Raw genomic sequence first — 24,612 nt, forward strand, 5'->3', positions numbered from 1 at the left:
TGTTACATTGTTTATTCAATATAGAAAAAATATGAATACATTCATAGTATTCTCTTTTAATTTGGTAATTCCACATTGTCAAATATTGACTGTTTTTATATTGGGTGTCCAACCCAATTAAAGAAAAAGAAAGAATGGACCTGGCAAACAATTCTTGTTTCATGTTACTGATAGAATCTAATTAAGAAAAGACATGGTTAAACTACTGCTTACTGGCTCAGGGAAATGTTTATGTTTTTAAAAAACAGAAATCAAGTCATTCTTTTCCCAAGAAAACTTTTAAGGTAAATATCTTAAAACATCTCAGTGATCAAGGAGAAAATGTATATTCCTGTCAAGGGGTCAGTGCTAAAAGAGTATCAGGTGGCAGACCCCAATGTACAATGGTTCTGTATATTCCAAAATGAAAATGGGGACCATATTAACATAATTATGCTGGAGAGAAGAAAAATACACACTTAGAAGTCAAGTTTCTTTTAAAAATCCACATTACAGATAGAATCAATGGGGGCCGGCCCGGTGGCACACTGCTACACTGCGCCGCTTGGGAGCGCGGCGGCGCTCCCGCCAAGGGTTCGGATCCCACATACAGACCGGTTCCCGCTCACTGGCTGAGCAAGGTGCGGGCGCAACACCAAGGGTTGCGATCCCATTGCCAGTCCCGGTCTGGTACGGGCATGACACTGAGGGTTGCAGTCCGTTGCCGGACAGTGCGGCGGCGCTCCCGCCAAGGGTTCGGATCCCACATACAGACCGGTTCCCGCTCACTGGCTGAGCGAGGTGCGGGCGCAACACCGAGGGTTGCGATCCCATTGCCAGTCCCGGTCCGGTACGGGCGCGACACTGAGGGTTGCAATCCGTTGCCGGACACGAAAAAAGACAAAAAAAAAACAGAATCAATGATTATCTCTTTGGGACATAACACTTTCATTAAATGGGTCAAGCTCACAAATCAATGCTAGAAAATACAGTATTTTCTATGACTTTTAGTTATGTACACTATTTACAGAAAGACAAGAGTTATCTATCTTAAAACTAAATACCAATGAACAAATAACTTGTTAAAAACCAGAATCAGGACTTATAAATAGGGCAGAAAATGCAAACGCCAAAAAAACGATGCCTCCTATGATTGTCACTGGAAAAGAAGAGAAAAAAATTAAATAAGGCAAAATTCCTATATCTTGATACTGTACAAAATTATGAGGGAGTCGATGAGGTTGCCTGTTATTTTTCCAATCTAGTAAACTAATCTTGGAAACAAATTAGAACCACTTAACCATTTACACAGCAAAAAACAAAACATGCCTGACTCTAAACAGTAAGAATCTGTTTCTTCTCCAGCACAATTTTGGGAAATGACAGGATTATCTTAGATTAAGACAGTGCTGGCAAGAAACAGTAGAACTACAACTCATCTTAAAACCCAATTATGTTTTTAAAATTTTTATTAGCATATTCATTTTTACAAATTGTGATATTTCTTTATGCCCTTTGCTAGACCTATCACTTCCCAAACCCCCTCTTTTCCTCCCCCCCCCATCTCTAGTAATTAAAACCCAATTACAGAAGAGAATGTTCAGCAACTTCTGACTAGCAAAGAGACTGAAATTATTCCATCTTTATAACATCTAATAATTATAGCTACACAGGAAATTTTCAGCAGAATCAGTACATATGGTCTGTATGATTCTGTCTTATAAGCACATTTTTAAGGACAAAAACTTTTCATACTTCCACACGATGATTGTTTTACTGGCTAAAAAAATGTTAGCAAAAAGCTACCATGAATTAAATAATCCTCTTAGATGAATTTGTATTTTACTAACTTCTACGCATGTGAAAAACAGTCCATGTTTGCAGTACCAGGTGTAATACTCAGGACCTCTAAGAGACGATAATTACAAAGACCAGGTATAATTTAGAAGTAAACACTTAATCAAAGCTAACACCCTTTTTCTAATCTCTCAGTGATTCTACAAAGTTTGCTTTGTAATTAAAAAAAACAAAAACTTACCAGTTCTGACAGAGATTTTTTGTGCTATCATTCTTCCTCCAATTACTGCCAATCCAGTGCATAAACAGTGTCCCACTGTTCCACCTACTGCTACACCATAAGGATCCTGGAAGCAAAAATAACTAGCATTAATTTAAAACCTAGATTGAAGCTACTACTTGAGAAAGGTAACTACCAAGCAGTACTGAAAATGGAGGTCAACTATAAAAAAAGCATAAAACAGTTCTAAAAATTCAGGTATATAATAAATTTATGAAAGGCTGTAACAGCTACTTGAAAGGAATATATATGTTATACCTAAGACTAGACCTCAATTTGTAAAATCAAAATAATCGTAATGAAATAAAGCTAATTGAACCTTTCAGCAGTTATTAAATTTCATTCACAGGCAATATTTAGCACTTATGTGACAAATGCTAGGGAGATTTAAGCTAGACCAATGTTCCCTCAGGTAGGGTTTGATATTGTGAAAAAACTAAGTAAACCTTTACTGTATAGTATGACTATGCTTCTTGAAAACAGAAACCCTGCCTCCTTATTCTCCACTGTGTCCTCAGTACTTTTAGCTCAGTGCCAGGAACAAAGTATTTACACAGTAAACATGTGCTACTTGAGCAAACTAGAGGCGTTCAGATTGGGGGGATCAGTGGAGGTTTTCCAGGAAAAAAAAAAAAAAAGCCCTGAAGAACTAGGAGGATTTGATTTTGTTTTGTGGGGAAAGGAACATGCCAAGTAGAAAGCAACAGGCCAGCAGTAAGACATAACCAACCATAGGGTATGTCTCCTTCTAGAGAGAACCAATGAGTCACAAGAGAGGAGTCCATCAAAGTAGGTGGGAGCCAGGTCATGAAGGCCTTTGTAAAACTGGAGTGTAGAGCTGGCCCCGTGGCTCACTCTGGAGAGTGCAGCGCTGTTAGTGCCGAAGCCACAGGTATGGGATGGCTGGTGCGCTCAATGGCTGAGCATGGTGCAGACAGCACTGTGCTGAGGGTTGCGATCCCCTTACCGGTCAAAAAAAAAACTTGGAGTGTAGACTTTGTCCCGAGACATGAATTGGTTTTTAGCTGGGCAGTGACTGAAAAAAGATTGTTTTAAAAGGTCTAATGGAGAGAATAAACCAGAGGGGACCAAGTGGTCAAAAAAAAAACTTGGAGTGTAGACTTTGTCCCGAGACATGAATTGGTTTTTAGCTGGGGAGTGACTGAAAAAAGATTGTTTTAAAAGGTCTAATGGAGAGAATAAACCAGAGGGGACCAAGGTTTAGGCAGGGTGATCAACTGGAATGCTACTGCAATAGCTCAGGTCAAAAACAACATTGGCCAGGATCGGGATGGGAGACATGGGCAGAGGAAAGCAGGTGAATTTAGAAAAATTACAGAGGCATAATTAATAGACCTCAGTGATGAATGAATGATAAATGTTATGAAAGATGTTTCTCTTCCATAACTCTGGATGAATTATGGTAATACCAATGTGATAAAAAGGTAGGAGAACCAGTGGAGAAAGGGTTTATGGGTGCCAACGGGAGTTAAAAGTGAAGTTCAAGAGTCAGTTGAATTCAATGGTGAATAAGCTATGGGCTTGACATAACCCTGAGAGAGAATGCAGAAAGAGAAGGATGTTGACAACATAATCATGGCAACAGAGGAAGAGTCCAAAGGAGAATGAAAAGGTGGTAGGCAATTAGCCTCCAAAGAGAACCACAGCAGGTATTGTCAATGACTGCAGTCAACTCAAAAAAAGCACCAAAGCATCAAATCAACATTAGCAGTGAGGTCAGAAACTAGAGTCCAATGAGCTTAGTAAGCAGGCAAGTAGAGCCAACTCTTATTCCCATCACAGCCAAGCCCTTTGAGACTAGGGGATGGGGAGGAACAAAGTGGTATTTAGAAGAGAAGGAGAATTAAGGAAAGGGGTTTAAAAAAAAAATTGTACATGCTAAAAATGCCCACAAAATTGGGCTGAAAGGCAAAGTATTAAGCTATAAAAGAGGTGTGGAGGATGAGGGCTGAGGACCAGAACACACGAGGAGGGAAGGGACTGCCACTGTGATGGGTGGGAATGAAGAGATGGACCTCTCTGTGAAGGAAGAGGTAAGGCTGGCTGGTGTGCAGTGGGCAGTGTATGTGCAGAGACTGAGGAAACGGAAATGGTTTGAAGCATGTACTGTGAAGAACGGAAGACTGGACCACGTTTCCCAATTTCTATTTGTGTATTGTAACTTCTAAAACTGCTACTTTAGAAGATGGTTTCATTCTATCTGAAAGTGATAACTTGAAAAGTTGCTGATTATATAAAATTAAATAGTTCCTTTAGTACAGGATTTTTCATAGTCTGTTGATTTGTATATTGAATCTTTAAGAAAATAATCAAAAAAACCCCAGGGATATATTACTTGCCAAATTTATTTGACTCTGAAACTTCCTCTCCTCACCCTCACTGACATCTCAAAGGACACTAGGATTCTGGAAAACCCAATTTGGGAAGCAGAGATAAAGTTGCAGACTAAAATGGACTGAAATAGACTACTGCATGGTTCATACAGAAATACAACAAAAAACCCCCAGGAATATTAAGGGAACAAAAAACAGATGTAATATGTCTGCCTTTTAACTATACCTGCAGTGCTGGTAGTGTGGAAGTGTAGTAACACTGTTGGGGACTGTGCTTGATACCTTACATACATTGTCTTATTTCATTCACAGAACAAAACCACAAAGTAGGTAATCCCCATCTTCAAATGAGGAAATGAAGGAGGTGCAGTGATGTGGTCACACAGCAAAAGACTCAAACCCAATCAGCATGGGCCCTACTGCTAGAATGTGGAAGACCAAGGTGTCTCCTACAGACAGGGAGTCTGGAGCCTTTCACGGCTCACTCTATGCCACACAATAACTCTGCCATCGCGATGGCTCACCCAGGCAGAACCAGCCCCCCCACCACAAAATGGCCACTTTCAAGCCCCAATTCTCACAATCTGAAAGCCAATGAAAGGCTAGAAATCAAGAAGAACATAGGGCACAGCCATTAAAGTGACATTTTAAAAGAAAGTTTTTTTATGGGAATCAAATGAAAAATAAATTTTTTTTTTTCAAAACATTCCATTTTTCCTCAAAACAGCATTTTTGTGACTTCTCTGACAAAACAGCCTTTTTCAACTATCTTAATCATGGCCCTCAACTATTTTATATTTGAAACTGCAGCCTATGTCAAGGAACTTGTTCTGTTATGGCAGACATTTCCAAGGAGTTAGAACCAATTTCAATCTGATAAAAACAGTATAATTTGATATAAAAAGATAAGAAATATTAGTTAAGATCAAGAAGAGCTCGAAGAGTAGCAGTAGCATTACATTCAACAACCATCTCCTCAGTAAATCTTGATAAATCTGTGTGAATAACAGATACCTCATATAAAACTTGACAATTCCCCTCAAAAGGAAGATTAAAAATAAAAAACCAATAGGTACTTTTAAATAAGTGGCGTTTAACAACTATGGACAAGATACAGTAGAAAAGGCTACAAGGCAGACAGCCTCAGCTCTAGTCCTTTGCCCCTGCTACCAACCTGCTCCTGTCCTCACACAAGTCACCCAATCTCTCTATGCTTCAGGTTCTTTACGCATAAAGGCTACAATAAGATGATCTGAGGTCTTGTGTAGTTTACCATTCTAGGACTTGGTATTCTTAGGGCTAGGACTTAAAAAATTTCTATACAGAAACAAGTCACCCATAATGGCAGTACTCCAAAATCAAGCACTGATTTTGGAGTAAACATTCTGATTTTGTCTTTTTTGTTCTTTGCATACTTTTAAAGTAAAACTCCTTTTTAAAATTTCTCCATGTTACTAAAATTATGTTGAAGAGTGAATATTCCAAGAGCTACAGAGAAACTTGTAAATAATTAAACCAATTATCCTCTGCTGGACAGTTAGGCTGTTTCTAAATTTCTACTAAGCTGCAATAAATATTTTATAAGTAACTTGTGCAACATTCAATTATTTATTTAGTATAAGGAACAGAAGAACCAAAAGTTATACACTTTTATGGCCTTAGATATTTACTGACAAATTGGCCTTCAGTAATATTATACCAATTTATATTTTCAACAGGTATACAAAGGAAAATTCTGAGAAGAGAAAACTAAGCCAAGATGCCAGAGCATCATTTTGGCAAAACTCAAGGAAAGAGTGACAAGTCAGCAAGATGAGTAAAAACAGCAATTAAGTTTGGATACAAGCATTTCATCTGACTGGTGGTAGAAACAGGGAGGTCAACTGTACAGAGTGGCAGGATTAGATGTGAAACAGAGTCTAGCATATGAAATAATCCTTTCACCCACCCATCCTGATTCTGTCCCGTGTTCTCTGGGGCAAAGTAATATTAACTATGTTTAGTTTAAACACAAAAGCAGTCTCACATATCACTCACCTCTCTGGCTGCCAAAACAATCGTAGTTAGTTGAGAGCGATCACCCCATTCTGCTAAGAATGTTAATGTAAGGGCTTGAACAAAAATGGGTGAAATAAAATGCAACCACTTTTTCTGAGGTATTGTTGTGCTTGTACCCGTTTCAACATCTCCTGGTCCATTTAAGAGTTTGGTTCGCTGAAACTAAAACAAACAAAAAAAATGACATTAATCCCAAGAAGCAACTCAAAATAGCACAAAATCACTTATCTTTCTTTTTAAAAGTATGCACATTCTATGGAATGTGCTCCAAAGAAACTGAATGTACGTGACCCCAAACCTCCCCTTTGAACGACTGGTCTCACGTAGCAACAAATGCTATAGTTTCAGTTTATGTTCCTCCCCGACAAAATAAATCAAATGATAACTTACTGATCACTTACTCTCCTAGATGCCATGGAAGAAACATGTAGAATTATAAAATACAGTTCCTGCTTTTCAAGAGCTTATAATCCATCTATTTAAGGAAACTAATTGTCCATGTTCAGTATTCATCTTTTCAGCTTCCTTTCTCTACCACATTCACCCTAACCCAGACTCATATCACAGCAAGCTATACAAATGGAAATGAAGTAAAATGAGCTATTTTTGTGTAGCCTACACATATCATACACAAATATGTACATCACATCATACACAATATCATACACATATCACATCATACACAAATGTGGCCACTAGAAAACCTCTGGATAGTGTTTATTCCTAGTTGAGTGCCTTGTTGGTCCAGATATTTAACAGTGCTATGACTTACTTCTTCATCTTTCTTCTTTAATTCTGCTTGAACTTCTTCCAGTTCCTCTTGACCCTCATCTGGGCTCATCTTTAAGCCTTCCCGGAGCATTCTAATGCCAAAAATGGCAAATAATGCAGTTGAAACATAGTATGTATATACTCTGGGGATGACTGTGGTGGCATAGCCAAACAAAACTAGAAGAAAATGCAACAGTATATCTGGTTAGTATTGGCGTGTATCACAACCAACCAAAGGAACAGTTAACTTCAGAAATCATAACTCAGCACTGTTTAAGTGGTTCACATTAGAAGATCATCTTAATATGTAATAACCTTAAATAATTCCACTTCTTTCCCTCCACCAATATAGAACTCATAGGTCTAGCCAAGGACCTAACAGGGCTTACCGAGAAATCAATGGTCCAGTTGAAGATGGCATGTCTTCCACAGGAACCTTTTATAAGATATTTACCTCCCTTCAAGACATGTTCAGCCAGGGGCTGGCTTGACACTTATGTTGTTCAGGGCATAGAACTGGAGGTGGAAGTAAGTTAGCTTTGATGCTCGCTAAGGAGCTCAGATTTTATAACCTGGAAGCTATAACACTTTCATATGTAGGTGATATTTCTTCATCACAAATCTTTAAATTACAAACTTTGCAGTGAAGAATCATGACATGATTCTCATATAGCATAATTCACACTCTGCTCCTTTTTAACTATTTAAAATAAGTATATCTTACGAAAGAAAACTAAAAATTCCTTATACATATATTAAAATAATATTTACAACAGCCTCAAACTTATTCAGTACCATTCTTTCTTATTGATAAAGAAAAAAAATTGTGTAAGTTATACAAAAAGTGACACTTGGAACTACATCAAGAACCCAAATTCCTAACTGTGAAACACACTGACATCAGTAGTATCAGTTGTATCAGTTGAGCAGTTAAAATTTAAAAATGATGGAAGGGCCAGAGAACACGACCATACATATAATAAATGCAATTACTCTACTTCAGCTCTTTTTCCAAAATGGGTGTAATACTTATAAATCTGCCTGAACATCAAATGTATAACCACATATATAAACTATTCCTTACTACATTACGAAATTGAAAAGATCAAAAATCATGTTTAGAAATGTAGCTAACTTATGTTATATGCACATCTATATTTGAATTATTGTATGTATATGTATGTATATTTGTATATATGTGTATACACACAGACACACATGACAAAGGCATGTATTTTCCAGCTCCATCCACTGAAAAAGCCACAAAGCAAAGACATCTCAGTAACAATGAGCCACCTTGTGCCCAGATCTTAAGTTCTAATACCATTCTTCACTGAAAGGTTCCTCAGAAAAACGGTGAATTCCAGGGCTGGCCCATGGCTCACTTTGGGAGAGTGTGGTGCTGATAACACCAAGGCCACGGGTTTGGATCCCTATATAGGGATGGCCGGTTAGCTCACGTGGGAGAGCGTGGTGCTGACAACACCAAGTCAAGTCCCCTTACCGGTCATCTTTTAAAAAGAAAAAAAAAAAAAAAAATGGTGAATTCCAAGACTGGGTAATGTAGGTACAAGATGATGAACCTGCAATATTTTGTATACCAGAAAGTAAGGAAGAGCAAAAACATGATGGGAGTATGTCAGAAGGACACAGGAGGCAGCTTGGAGAGGCTCCGCCAGCCAAATCTGGAATGCTAACAAAACAATTAAATATGGAGAAAGTAATGGAATTAGAAAGTCATCATTTTACAAGCATCAAGGGAAGGTTTAGATCATGCAAGAATCATCAATTGGTGTTAATGTATGGGGAAATTTTGATAAGGAACAGGGTACTTGTACTGTCTTCAAGTTTCTCCCTACAGATTGCATATTAGTAGCAAGGGAAGATAAAGACAATATACAAGAGAAATGTTCACCGGGTGATCAAAATTAACATCACCAATAAGGATATCATGTGCTTCCAAATGGGATACTCTTAGAGGGATAAAATAATACCCTAAGTAATTTTCTAGTCAAGAAAGCATAACCTCAATCTATAATCATGAGGAAACACCAGACAGATACAAAGTGAGAAATACTCCATTAAGAGGGGAAGGAGACAACACTGTACTCAAAAAATGTTGATGTCATCACATATTGCACATAGGTACTGATATTCAACTCTGTACTCCACAGATATGTACAATCAACTATGCTGCAATAAAAAAAAAAGCTGATGTCATAAAACACATATGAAAAGGCTAGACTGGATACTGTACTGGAGAGGAAAAGTATGGCTATAAAAGGATATTAAGTCAACTAGCAAAATTAAAATATGGAGGACAGATTATAGTATCAATATATCTATATAAAAATACATATACATTAAATTACATTTGTACATGTACACATATCTAAAATATATAGATATATAAATTATATAAATAACCTACATATATGTAAACATCTATAGATATGTAAGTTATGTGTATACATACATATATAATTTAATTTAGATTGAACACAAATGCTAAAACAAATGGGATAAAATGTCAACAATAGGTGAATTTGGGCAAAAGGTATATAGATGTTTTTGTACTATTGTGTTTTTTTTTTTTTTCCTTTTTGTCTTTTTTCGTGTCTGGCAACGGATCGCAACCCTCAGTGTCGCATTATGTTTTTCCTTTTTGTCTTTTTTCATGACCGGCAACGGGATCGCAACCCTCGGTGTTGCGCCCGCACTGCGCTCAACCAGTGAGCAGACCGGTCTCCACATGGGATCCGAACCCTCGGCAGGAGCGCCGCCGCACTCCCAAGCGCCGCACTCTACCAAGTGCGCCACCGGGCCGGCCCATACTCATTTATGTGAATAAAATTTCTCAGACCTTACATCTGCTTTTTTTAAAAAAGATTAGTGTTAATGCTAAACCTTACTTTATTCTAGCAATAAGTAATGTTCATCCACGGACATATAATTTAAAAAGAATAGCCCTGTCATCTCTGTAAGAAATGCATTTCCAATTTTTAAAAAGTGCTTAATTATTTAAATTTGTGATATATTTGCTTTGATCAACTATTGTACTAATAACTATAATAATTCAAGCCATAAAGTTAACATTTAGAGACACAGCAAAGGAAATTTTCAACATCTTTCAAAATTTAATTACATTATGTGCATATTTTTATTGCAGATAAATATAATGGGGTGATCCACAAAAGATTTCCAAGCAAAAACTTACAATCATTAGGGTAAAATTCTTCAAGGAAAGAAAATGAAAATTGAAAATAAGAATTACAGGAGAAAAAAATGTAAATTTCCAATTGTTAAAAAAGAGTATATTCATTTTTTTAAAAGGAATGAGCATAATGGTAGGTATCAAATTGCTAACAGAATCTGGATTCCGTTGGGTATTTAAAACACCATTAATAGTTTTATTTTACATAATATACCAGATATTAGATCTTTAAAACTCCCTAAATTTAAGATAAAATTTCAGATAACTTCAATGTGAGAAGGAGTACATAATTTTTCAAAATTATTTTAGAGAATACACAAGGAAAAGGTTTGAAGACCACTGATACAGACTATTTCAAGAAGTACAGGTGAGAAGAGCTGTCAGATAGTACCAGCAGCTAGAGGGAGACACAGCGAGGATTAGGACAGAAGAGGCTTACTTTCGACTACAGGTGAGGAAAAGGAACTGACTACATAGAAGTGGCAGGAACTGATGGGGCCAATTTCCAGAGGAGGGAATGGGCATAGATAGAGATGAGAGCCTTATAGTCATCCTTGAGGCTGGAAGTTTCAGCAATAAAATTCACTAATACTGTTCAAACTCATTCCAAATAAATGATTTCAACATTTGCAACTCTCCTAAGATTTCCTATTTTCTATAGCCAACGGAAGAGAAATTCATGTTTTCATTGTGAAATATGAATTTTTCCTATTTTCTATAGCCAACTGAAGAGAAATTCATGTTTTCATTGTGAAATATGAATAATGCTCATACTAATTTCCGAAATGTGAGAAATATTGAAATTATTTTAATCACTAAAATACTCATTTATATGTTTTATTTTTTTGTCTTTTTCCGTGTCCGGCAACGGATCGCAACCCGCAGTGTCGCCCCCGTACCGGACCGGGACCAGCAACGGGATCGCAACCCTCGGCGTCGCTCCCGCGCCCCGCTCAGCCAGTGAGTGGGAACCGGTCTGTATGTGGGATCCGAACCCTCGGGGGGAGCGCCGCCACGCTTCCCAAGTGGCGCACTATAGCAGTGCACCACCGGGCCGGCCCTCATTTATATGTTTTAAAAGACAAGCTTTAACAAGCATCCAAGCAGCCAGAAACAGAACTTTTTCTGTACTTTTAAGAAATGAGTTTCAGAGGGCCTTGGCCACCGCCCCCCCCCAGCTGTGACCACTGAGCGGCCACAAGAAGCGCCCTGGTCTCTCCCATGAAGGGGCAGTGGGGGGCCTCGGGCCTCCGCCACGCCCCCGACACACGCAACCAGCCCAGCAACAACCACCAAGCCATAGCAAGAAGGGCCCTGGGTTCCCGAGCTGGGATGGTAGGAGGCAAGGGCTTTTCCACACCCCCCTGACATCTGCACCCAGCCCAGCAATGACCAAGCCACCGCTGGAAGTTCCCCAGTCTCCCCTAAGGGAATGAGGCAGGTGCCACAGGCCTCAATCCTGCCCCTCCCACCTCCCTCCTTTTTCCATCCCTTTTCCTTCCCCTGCCTCTCCCCCTCCCTCTCAACTGCTCCACAACATCATCCTAGAATGTAAAAAATATCAATAAAATTCCATTTTCTTAAAAAAAAGAGTTTCATATGATAAATCTAAGGCATGCAGAGGGAAGAGAGGTGAATGACTGAGCACTCTTAATAAAATATCTAATTAATACAGACCACAACCCTTGAGGTAGGAAGAAATTATTACCTCTTTTGTACAGGGGGAAACTGAAGCTCAATGAGGTTAAGTAACTTATCATTGGGATAATACATGGCAGAGTCTGACTCAAATCCAAGTCTGACTCTAAGTGGAAAGCTCACTATTTTCTACCAAACCATGTGGCTTGGAGTGGCTTTTGAGAGGCTAAACTATGTTCAGTTATTTTAGTGTTAAGTTTACTTTCTTAGGGTCTAATTCTCTGAAAAATCGAAGCCTATAAAGTAGTCAATCTAATAACACAAACAAGGAGTCTAAGAAAGTTTCATTCCTTACCATAATAGGTAAAAATAGCTTAATAAAATATAATAAACTGAAAGTTACTTCTCAGTTATCGATTACCTACCAAACATCCTTCAACAGGAAAATATGCAATTCTCTGTAGTTTCTTGGGTCCTATTTCTAAAATATCAAATATAAATAAGCTTATTTGGACTGAAAAGAAAAAAAGCTGAAACAGAATAAAAGCAAGGACAAAAAAACCAGTGAATAAATGAGGAGTATGTATCTTGGCTATAAATAGCAAAAAATTCCACTTAAAAAGTGCAATCTGGTTTTTAGGAATTATGTACTGAAACTATTTACCTTTTACTGAATTCTGGAACATAAACCAAATTCCAATATAACTTGTTGAATGACTCAACGACTCAGTGCCACACACCATGCTTTCCCCTTAATTCAGCAAACTCATTAGGGGAAAAAAGCACACTCACCTGATAAGCATGTCATTAGGCCCAAGGCAAGCATAGCACCTGCCAGCACAGTCAGACGGTTATAGCGCATTGCCATGATGGCTGCTATAAAAAATGTCTTATCGCCCAGTTCAGATACAATGATGACTGATATGGCAGCAACAAATGCATGGATAAATCCCAAATTAGTTTGGGTGGCTGGATCATCTTTATTGGTATGAACTGGGGCTGCTGGTGTAGATCCTTTCTGAAATTAAAAAAATAAATGTTACTTTTTGAAAAATTCTTTAAAACTCTTTTATTTTTCATGTAAGATTCAGGTTTTATTTTCTGCCACGGTCCTTAAACTTATAACTGTCTAATCACTGTAAAAGCCATTAATATAATTAGGACAGTAACCTCTGATGATGGTTGCAATAATACAGGTATATGTACAATTCTCCAGAACGATTTAAAAAAGAAAGTACAGACCAGCTATATCCATACATTAAAATTATTTTCTAAGTATTCGTTATTTGACATTTAGTTCTTAGCCATATCTCACTCAAATTTTTATTAGTAACTTGGGTGGAAGACCCAGGTATGTTTATCAAACATTCAAATGATGTGAAGTTGAGAGAAATCTCAACACTTTAAAAGTCACAATGTAGGCTCTAGAAATCTCTGAAAAGGCTAGAAGCAGAGTTGATTCTAGCTAAGATGAGATTTAATTAGATATATGGATGGTCCCACATTGAAATCTAAAAATATCCTATGGGTTAGCTGGTTAGCTCACTCGGTTAGAGCACAGTGCTGATAATACTAAGGTTGAGGAGTCAGACGCCTGTACTGGCCAGCTGCCAAAAAAAAAAAAAATAAAAGTCCTAAGATGGTAAAGTGGCCTAATAAAAAAAAGACAAACCAGAGTCTTGGTTGGCATGAAGTTGAAAGTGTGACAAAAGCCCCCCAAAAGGCAACACGCTTCACTTTGAGGAGTTGGTGACAAGCCCAACATTATTTTGTGCTGCTCAGCCCTTCCCCAAAATTCTGTATATGGTTCTAGGCACCACATTTAAGAAGGCATTGCCCTCTGAAGATGACCTGAGATGGAAAAGAGACTCTAAAATCAGGGATTGGAAAGCTACCACTGAGGCCAAACCCTGCTCATACGAGTGAAGAATGTTTTCTATATTTTTAAGAGGCTGTAAAAAAATAGAGAGAGAGAGAGAGAAAGAGGGAGGAATGGGGGGGAAGAAGCGGGGAGGGAAGGACAGAAGGAAAGGAAGTAGATCATACGACAGAGACCTTATGTAGCCTGCAGAAAGCTAAAGAATTTCCTTCCTATCTGGCCCATTACAAATTCGTTTTAGACTTGGGCTCTGAAACAATCACATAAGGGACCAGGAAGAATAAGGTATCTGCAGTCCAGTAACTGGGAAAGGCTGTTATGTGAGTATCCATTCTGTATGGTCCTAAAAGAGAGAACTGAAAAGTTACCGATGATAACTAAAAATATACAGAGAAAAGACTTCATCTCAAGAGAGCCACCTGAAGCTGGAATGGACTGCTAGAGAAGGTGGTAAATTCTCTTCTCAACGTCTGAGTTCCAGCGAAGGGAACCACCACTTACAGGAAATGGGCTAGACAAGCAGTTCTTAACCAGGGTGATTTTGTCTCCCAGGGGACATTGGGCAATGTTTGGAGACATTTCTGGTTGTTTTAACTGAAGGGGAAGTACTGGCACCTAATGGCCAGAGATGCTGCTAAACACCCTATAATGCTCAGGACAGTAGCCCCTTCCCTCCGCCCCCAAGAATTATTATCCAAAATGTCAATAATTCCCAGGCTGAGAAACCCTGGACTCGATAAATCACTTCTAAAGGTTTCTTCCAATCCTAATATTTAACTTTAAATAATTCTTAAAGCTTATGAATCTCTAGAAACCTAAGAAATAAAAAGAAAAGAAACCCAAGAACATATGTTGTTTTGGACAAGGTAAAAACAGAAGTACATTTATTACATTTATTCCTAGTCAGAGAGGTGAGAGATAAGAATAAAATCCTAAATTCTTAGTGTGCATGTCATTCCTTAACACATGACGTAAACCTGACTCCCAAATTCCACAGGAAAGTTTAGAAAAATTTAAGCATTACTGACTGGACCTCTGAGCTAAAAACTGGGGAAATTAGACAATTTAGAAACTATTTTTTTTCATTTTAAGTACACACAAGAAGAAGAAGAAGAAAAAAAAAGAAACGATTAGCACCCTTGGCAGCCAGCTCTTGATTAAGCAAGTGCCATGTTAAGAGCTTCTAGCTTTCTCTCCGTTACCATCTTAGTTGCATCTATGCTGACGTCCCTTTAAAAATGAGCTTCTGGGCCGGCCCATGGCTCACTCGGGAGAGTGCGGTGCTGATAACACCAAGGCCACGGGTTCAGATCCCATATAGGGATGGCCGGTTAGCTCACTGGGTGAGCGTGGTGCTGACAACACCAAGTCAAGGGTTAAGATCCCCTTACCAGTCATCTTTAAAAAATAAATAAATAAATAAAATAAAAATGAGCTTCTGTTCTCTTCCAATATCCTATGGGCATTAAGCATCCTAAAAAATAGACATTTGATTCCGCTCTCCCTAACAAGATTTTCTTCCTGGACATACTTTTTTTTTTTTTTTTTAAAAAGATGACTGGTAAGGGGATCTTAACCCCTGACTTGGTGTTGTCAGCACCACGCTCACCCCCTGAGCAACTGGCCATCCCTATATGGGATCCGAACCTGTGGCCTTGGTGTTATCAGCACCACACTCTCCCGAGTGAGCCACAGGCCGGCCCTGGATATACTTTTTATACGAAAAAACTTCACTGTAAAATTTTAGGATCTGAAATCCAAGAAAAATTTTAGAAATAAATATACCCCATTTATGATTAATTAGCTCCGAGCTCAAACAGAAAATGTTTACTTTTAAAATCAAACACAATAGTGATCAAAACTACATATTTCTCATGTTCTTACAATTCCAACCCATAAAACTTTAGCCACATTACTCTCTGTTCCTCAGTGAAATGTAGAAGATAAAAATAAAACTTGCCTTAACAGCACAACAAAACAAAAAGCTACATATTCTTAAAACCTTCCTATATACAGGAACACAAGAAAAATCAACTTATAGCTTTTGCAATAAACAGCCATATTATTATACTTACTTATATTATTACTTAATTATATTATTATATTATAATTATATTATAGTATATTAATAAAAATGAATGATATACAATGATTAATATTATAAATTAACAATCAATAATTATAATATGTAATATATAAATACATATTAATAGCTGTAGCCATCAAACCAGTCCTTGATGGCCGAAATCATACTGTTAACCACCCATTATGATAATAACTTAAAAGTATCAGGGTTTCATGATGATAGAACATTTTTAAAAATTAAAATATTAAGAGGGTCAGAAAATGATGTCTGAATGCCTAGAATAGGGGTTGACAAACTTTTTCTTAAAAAGCCAAATACTTAGCCCGGTGGGCCATACACTTTCTGTGGTAATTACCCAACTCTGCTGCTGTACCTTGAAAGCAGCTATAGAAAATACTTAAATGAATGAGTATTCCAATAAACTGTTCCAATAAAACTTTATTTACAAAAAACAAGTCATCAGCGGTAAACTACAGTTTGCTGACCCCTGAACTCTAGAGAAGAGAGAGACATACTCCTCACTCTACATTCTCTTGTACATCTGGATTTTTTACTATGCACACAATTATAGACCATACCGTTTCTGTTGTGCATCACCTCAAAAACCTCTTAACCCGACCTCTTACTCCAGCTATAGGGCACCAATTCCTTGTAGGCCTTGACTGGCTTCAGGCAGGTTCAACCACGTTCAACTGCTCTGCACTTCACTCTTTCCCTACCTGGAAATATGGGAGAGTTAACATCTGTGGGGCAACCTTTGACCAATAACAGAAGGTGGTTCCAAGATTCATTTCATAAGGCTTTTAGTTTCAGTGGATTCAGTACTAGTCACTCATGGAGTGGCTAACTTGAAAATCCAACAGAGTGCATGCATTTGCTGCCTTTCTTGGACAGAAAATGGGAGAGAATTCGGAAATGTTCTGAGAAGAGGGAGTAAACTACCAGATAAACAACTGGGGCAAGATGAGAAAGATAAATTGGGCCCAGACTGAAAATCTTATGTTTATGGACTAACTTAGAGGCAAGAGGTTTTTGAGTATGAGACATAAACACAATTAAGGCACTGTGACTAATAATCAGGGCAGAGAGTAGAGAACACCAGCTGTTGAACCAATTAGTTAGGAGGTCAACTGTACAAGACCAATATGGAGGACAAATTAGAGAAGGAAAAAATTCTGCATAGGACAGAAAGGAAAAATCAATAGACCTTTAAAAAAGGAGGGAACCAAGGATGGTGAGGTTTTTCGCCAAGTTGACCAGAGAAACATTATTATTCCTAAAAGGTATGTGGGAAAGAGTAATAAAAATAAAGATTTTGGTTTCAGATATGTTCAATCTGAGGTGATAAAAAGCCATTTCAAATAAAGGTTTCCAAGAGGTCATCAAAAATGGGTAAAGGAGGCTAGGACAGCATCAAGTGTGTATCTGGTTGCCAGCAGCCTAAATTTAACAGCTGGAGCTTTGCAAGTAGGTGAGATTTCCAAAGAAGGCAAGAAGATAAAGTTCAAAAATTAGGACCTAAAGAATGTTGGGCCGGCCCGTGGCTCACTCGGGAGAGTGCGGTGCTGATAACACCAAGGCCGCGGGTTCGGATCCTATATAGGGATGGCCGGTTTGCTCACTGGCTGAGCGTGGTGCTGACAACACCAAGCCAAGGGTTGAGATCCCCTTACCGGTCATCTTTTAAAAAAAAAAAAAAAAAAAAAAGAATGTCTTTATTTAGAGGAAGGAGTGCAGGGGTAACACAAAGGAATAAAAATTGAAAAATTGTCTTAGATATTCAGAGAGCCAAGCAGTAAGTAGAGCATCACAGATGGTCAATTTAGGGGGAACTATCATTCGCTGAGCTACTGACTAGATGCCAAGTATTTTCACATACCTTATTTCATTTGATACTCAAAAAATTTAAGAGCTGTTTCCCCAATTTAACAGAAGAGAAGAAACTGAGGCCATATAGGCTTAAATAATCTTTCCAAATTCATATAGCCATGATGGTGAAGGACTCTTAAAAAGTGGAGTTAACCATGTCAAATGAGAACTGAAAAAGACTCCCGAGGTTTAGAAATTTGGTAGATTACAGGTTACCTTCAAAAATGGAATTTCAAGGGCCGGCCCATGGCTCACTTAGGAGAGTGTGGTGCTGATAACACTAAGCCATGGGTTCAGATCCCTGTATAAGGATAGCCGGTTAGCTCACTTGGGAGAGTGTGGTGCTAACACCACTAAGTCAAGGATTAAGAACCCCTTACTAGTCATCCTTTAAAAAAAAAAAAGAAAAGAAAATTGGAATTTCAACAAAAAAGCAAAGACTGAACCACGTAATGAAAGACTAAAGCAAAGTAAAAAACAGCTAATACCCACATTAGAAGTCTAGTTTACAGAGGCAAGAAACAGAGTACGTCTGGGGTCCTAGGCAGGAGCCAAGGGCAGCACCCCCTGCCTGGAAGGATGCAAAGAGCATGCCAAAAACACCACTTCCACACAGGTGGTCCACCACAGGCACATTAGAAGTCTAGTTTACAGAGGCAAGAAACAGAGTACGTCTGGGGTCCTAGGCAGGAGCCAAGGGCAGCACCCCTTGCCTGGAAGGATGCAAAGAGCATGCCAAAAACACCACTTCCACACAGGTGGTCCACCACAGCTACCGCCACAGCCACAGCTGCCACAAAAGCAGCTTGATGCCACAGCAGTGGCCACAGCCACCGTGCAGGCGGCCAGCCAGCCAGACACTAGACTGCAGCAACACAAGGAGAGTCACCAACGGAGACTGGAAAAGAAGAGGACATCTCTCTCCTCAAAGCCCACTCCACAGTAATAGAAGAATTAACTGCTTTACCACGCCCTTGCTTTATTTCTGATTTTAGTAATTTCAGTCTTCTCTCTTTTTTTCTATTGTTTTTAAATTCCCTATTTCATAAATATCTGTTGTGATCTTTGTTACTTCCTAACATATTTGCTTTTGGGTTTAGTTTGCTCTTCTTTTTCTATTTTCCCAAGGCAGAAGTTTACATTACTGTTTTTTCCTATTTTTAATATAGTTGTTTACAAGTATAAATTTTCCTTTAAGCACGACATGAGCCCTGCATTCTATAAATTTTGGTATGTTGTTCTTTGATTTTTATCTCAAAGTGCTCTCTAATTTCCCTGATTTTTCTTTTAACACACTGTTTATTAAGGAGAGTTATTTAATTTCCACACATTTGTGAATTTTCTCAATTTCCTTCTGTTACTCTGTGGTCAGAGAACATATTTTCTATGATCTTAGTCTTTTTAAATGTATTAACACTTGTTTTGTGGCAAAAAAAAAAAATACAAAATAAAATAAAATAACTTTTTATTAAGACACCAGATGCCATCTTCCTCCTTTTAGATTAGATCAAATCGCAAAAAAAAAAATTATAATGCCTAGAGTGGTGAGAGTGTGGTAAAACTATTAACCTTCTTAATCAATAATAGCATTGCAATTTTAAATTAACTTTTTGTTATAAAAGGCATTTGTTCATTGTAGAAACTTGGAAAGTACATAAGAATGAACAGAAGAAACAATATTTACCTAAATTCCTAATAGAAATAACCACCTTTAAAATGCTAATTTCTTCCAGTTTCTCTTCTCTGCTTGTATATGTGTGGTACGTGTGCATATATAGTAATTTTTTAGAAGAAAACTGAAATTATAGTGTGTATATACGTTACCCTTTTCCACTTAATGGAAAAGTCACAAAAGGCTTTTTCAGAAGTTGTAAAAATATGCACAAAAATATAAATTCAGCTTAAACAATGACACCATGGATAAACCTGGTTTCAAAAGATTGCGTTAAAATTAAAGATATAATATTTTATTATAAATTTTCACTATTATGTCTTTATTTACGGATGGTTTAGGTGTTTTTTTAATAATCCTTTATGTTTATTAATGTTACTTGTTAATTCATATTAGAATATATACTTAACAATTACATTTTATAAAATACTTTTAATGTTTTAACAACTTTATGAATGCTATTGTTTTGTAATATATTTATAAATTTAGACATTTGAGATTTATTAAGTGTATTTAGTTTCACCGATTTTAAAAAATGAATCATTTTGATGATAGAATACCCCTAAATAAATTCAGTAACAATGATCATTTTGTTCCGAGAAGGCAAGTATGAGTAAGTGCCCTCATACCCGATGACCTCAATCTTAGCTGGAAAGAGGCTAGAATTAGGAAGTAGGACTAGATGAAGCAGGAATGCAACTTAACAAAAACAGAAAAAAGTTCAAAACATCCTGTGGAAGGTCTTTTCACAATTAAAAGGTAATCAAAGAAATGCCAAGAAACAGTTAAGTAAAATTATGAGAACTTGTATTGAGCCAAGTAATAGGATTTTGTGTTATGCAACCAGAGTAGTTCTCCTTTGGACTTACGGAATATGCAGTAAATTATAAATTACCTTTATTATTTCTATCTGATCTCTCCCAACTAAAGGGACTTATGCTTCTTATACTGCATACTCTGCCCAGGGAAGGAATAAGAAAAAAACTGAGTAAGTCACTAGAAACATAAACTGTATACAAGAAAGGAACCAAATGCTCAATACTACTTTTTATAGGTTTGCAAATTTGGGTTTAATCATGACTATAAGTTCAGAATGAACTCCCCTAACATTTTTTAAACCTGATTATAGAGAGGAAAAAAGTACTCAAAGTAGAGAGCCCTGGGCCGGCCTGTGGCTCACTCGGTAGAGTGCGGTGCTGATAACACCAAGGCCATGGGTTCGGATCCCATATAGGGATGGCCGGTTTGCTCACTGGCTGAGCGTGGTGCTGACAACACCAAGTCAAGGGTTAAGATCCCCTTACCGGTCATCTTTAAAAAAAAAAAGTAGAGAGCCCTGTTAGAAATTCAGTCACCTCACTTTAAAACACCCTGTAAGATACAACTGCATTTTTATAATGTATCTTTCACTTGAATGCCTATCAAGGAAGGAGGGATTTATTCCCCCTCCATTTTTAGAAGTCCACTGTCACAAAGTGACATAAAAAGTTTAAATTTAAATATCCTACACTTTCAAAAGATCTCCTGTATGTAGTTACAAAGCTAATCAGATGAAACTCAGATAATTCAGTAATGCCAAACCCTTGCTTATGTGACTATTAAACTGTACCTGGATCATTTCTTACCTCCACCAGGTGGACCAAAACAAGCAAATGACACCTATATTACATAGTTTAGAAAACAGCTGAAAGAAAAATCTCTTTCAACATACAGTAGTACTATAGATAGAGGAAAAAATACTTGAGCCATGTTAAAAAGTTACGTGAAAATATAATTAAACAAGATGATTATATTCTGCTATATTACAGAAGAAATTAGAAAAATTTCTAACTAAAAAGAACCATCAAGAATATATGAAAATACTAAAAGGGAAAAAATAATATTGTGCCTGCCTTTCCCTCCACACCCCTAGTTTTAAAAGACAAAGATCCTTAAGACTTTTTAAATATGGTCACTGGACACTTTCTACCCTGTGGCCTCTATTTTGCATGGCTAGATTTTTTCCTAGCTTCCTAAAAAGGGGATTAAGAGCTATGCCTACCACTATCTTAAAAATAGTGATATGACTAGAACTTCTATCAAATGCCTGGTAAGTTATACATTCATAATCTCTCCCACTCTCACATACAGTTACTTAACCCAAAATAGTTATTGTTTTTAAAATAAACTTCTGATAAGAGAATGACAGAGCATTAAATGGTGAACACCAAGAACAAAGTTCATGAGTCAGCACTTCAGTTCAATCTCAGAAGCAGACACGTTGAGCAGAGTCAGCTGACCCAGGAGTGACAGGCAGAGCAATGTGAATGGGGGCCCCACTCCTGAGCATATGGCTGGGGGACGCATGGTAGGCAGAGATGACATGGAAGCCCACTCACTGCTTTCCCCTCACCAGTGGACTAAAGACCCCAGCTTCTTATCATGTTAAATGATTCACACTTCTTGTACAGATGTAGATTTCTCTGCTATCATGTGACATTTATTACTCAGGAGCTCAAATGCTTTCGAGCCTTTCTTTCTCTTTATTTGTTAAAACTTTACCACAGTCTCAGAATCAACAACTCTAATCAGTTGATTTCTAAACCAACGTCAATCCACTAATGGATATAATTACATTTCAGGGAGATGATAAAAGCCTAGTTTTTCTTAATTTCATCTAGTAGATCCTTTAGCAACCAAAAAGAAAAAAAAAAAGGTTGGATAGGTACTGTTAAAAAGGGTTTTTTTCCTAGATAATTTTACAAACAGTTTTTCTATAATGGCATTTATTAGATGATATAAACTTGAGATGCTAATACTATACTATAAATTCATTCAACAAAAATTATTTAATTAAATGCCAAGAATAGGCAAAGTCTTATGGAAGAGACAAAGATGAATAAGACACACCCATGCTCTCAGGACACTCAAAAGCCAGTGCGGGCAGATAAAGCAAGTACACAAATTAAGAAAACCCAAGGCAGCAGGATGTGTGTGTATAAGACAGAAATAAAATGTTGAAGCCCCTCAAAAAAGGAGAAAGGGAAAGCCAGTCATCAGGATCAAAAACCTACATCAGCATACTATCCAAACAACGATTTAAAATCTATTTGTGAATTAAATAAAATAGGTTAAAAGAGAACCAACATGATACAATGAATGCTAAGAGCACCTGGTAAAACACAGAGATCCGGATTCTAATTCTAGCCCCGCTGAGAACCACCTTCTAGCTCTGTGATTAAGTTAAACTGTCATATCGCTCTTTCCAAACCTAGATTTCCTCAGCCATAAACGGGAAATGGCATCTGCTCTACCTGCTTAACGGGCTGATGCGAGAATGAAATCGCTCACAGAATTTTAACTTCACCATACCTTTAAATCCCAGCTCCCTGCCCCCACAGGAATTTCCTAATAGGTAGCCAGATATTCAACTTCTTCCCGAATACTTCCAGAAAGGTGAACTTCATTATTTCTCAAGATTGATCACTACTTCTGGGGCAGCTCCAATTCTTACAAGTTCTTGCTTAGTGAAACCAAAATCAGCCTCTCAGAAATTTCCATCTTCTGATCCTACACAGAAAAATGCCTAACAAGGAAACTTGCAATGACATGAATAAATGAAAAGCCACGTTATACAGAGGAGAGAGAAATCACTTTTAACCAGGAAATTTTGACGGTGGAAAGGGGTTTGGCCCGTAGGCTTCAAGCCTTAGGTCTTTTTTTCTAGGCAAGTCGTTTCTTAGGGAAAGTCAGGCGAGAGAGCACATGGCATGTCCCAGAGTTCTTGAAGCACATTCTTTTTTTTTTTTTTTTTTTTTTTCCCTTTTTTGTCTTTTGTTGTGACCGGCAACGGATCGCAACCCTCAGTGTCGCGCCCGTACCGGACCGGGACCGGCAACGGGATCGCAACCCTCGGTGTTGCCCCCGCACCTCGCTCAGCCAGTGAGCGGCCGGTCTGTATGTGGGATCCGAACCCTCGGCGGGAGCGCTGCCGCGCTTCCCAAGCGGCGCACTGGGCAGGCCCGTGAAGCACATTCTTTTTTGAGTATAGCATATAAGCAAGGGAGTGGTGCCTAAAAAGCTGGTGGTTAGGCAGATCATGAAGAAACGTGAACATTCATCCTGCTAAGAGTCTGGACTGAAATCAGCACGCAGGGCAACTCACTGAAGATTTCTGAGATGTAACATGGTAGAATTCAACGTTTAGGAAGATTAGTTAGGCGGAGATGTGCTGGATGTAGTCTGGGGTGGGAGGTGGGGGTGCTGAGCGCCAAACCGGACCCTACTAGAAGAGACTCTGACGAGGGTCGAGGACTGGTAAGGGGAAGAAATTTTAAAACGTTGCCGTGACTAAAAAAGGAGTGATTCTATTAACATAGATTAAGAAGTTACCGCACCGGCAAGCCGCCAAGAAAAAAAAAAAAAAGTTAATTTACATCTATTTAGTGAAGGCCAAACGAAATATAGGATTCTGGTTTACTTATAAATTTAGTTCTGGCATCCCACACCGCTGCAGCACTCTGCACCGTCACAGACTGATTGATTATTTCTCTGCGTTCCTGCAAGCCAAAGCACGTTTTCAAAAAGTGAGAGTCACGGCTCACAATCCATACATATTCGGCAAAAACCACAAGCCGCGCCAAGCTGAATTTGGGGAAGCAGTTTGGGATAGCTGTTTCAACAATGAAATGGCCGATGTGATTATCCTCAGGCAATACAAAAAGCCTCTCAGCTGCCCTGTTAAAAACTTTCCACTTGGGATGACTATTCCCAGCTACTCTATGACACATCTGATCCATAAGATGCCCGATCCGAAGCAACATCTCTGCCCTCCCCGATGGGCTCTCCGTCTCCCTCCCCCATAAGGAGCAGAACGAGGCCAGGCCTCAGCAGAAGAGCGCAGTCGACCGCCCGCCACCCACGGCGCAGGGGCCGGTTCCCCTCCCCCAGCCGGCGCCCGAGCTGAGAGCGGGCGGAGCTCTCGGCGGCAGGAGCCTGGTACCCGGCGCAGCCGGCTCCGCAGCTTCGCCCGCCCC

The 24,612-nt window shown here is 38.5% G+C and overlaps 1 protein-coding gene across 1 annotated transcript in view; it reads right to left on the bottom strand.

The window, feature by feature from the left end:
- Positions 1 to 971: 971 nt before the first annotated feature.
- Positions 972 to 24,612, bottom strand: part of TMEM165 (transmembrane protein 165) — a 24,217-nt gene continuing 576 nt past the window's right edge. The window contains exons 2-6 of the mRNA XM_008581657.1: positions 12,884 to 13,109; positions 7,241 to 7,416; positions 6,448 to 6,630; positions 2,018 to 2,123; positions 972 to 1,138 (exon numbers count right to left, since the gene is read on the bottom strand). Coding sequence (XP_008579879.1) covers positions 1,062 to 1,138; positions 2,018 to 2,123; positions 6,448 to 6,630; positions 7,241 to 7,416; positions 12,884 to 13,109 — 768 coding nt within the window. The 3' untranslated portion in view covers positions 972 to 1,061. The remainder of the gene's footprint in view (positions 1,139 to 2,017; positions 2,124 to 6,447; positions 6,631 to 7,240; positions 7,417 to 12,883; positions 13,110 to 24,612) is intronic.

This window comes from Galeopterus variegatus, unplaced genomic scaffold, assembly GCF_000696425.1.
Source record: "Galeopterus variegatus unplaced genomic scaffold, G_variegatus-3.0.2 Scaffold2428, whole genome shotgun sequence".
Classification (NCBI taxonomy): domain Eukaryota; kingdom Metazoa; phylum Chordata; class Mammalia; order Dermoptera; family Cynocephalidae; genus Galeopterus; species Galeopterus variegatus.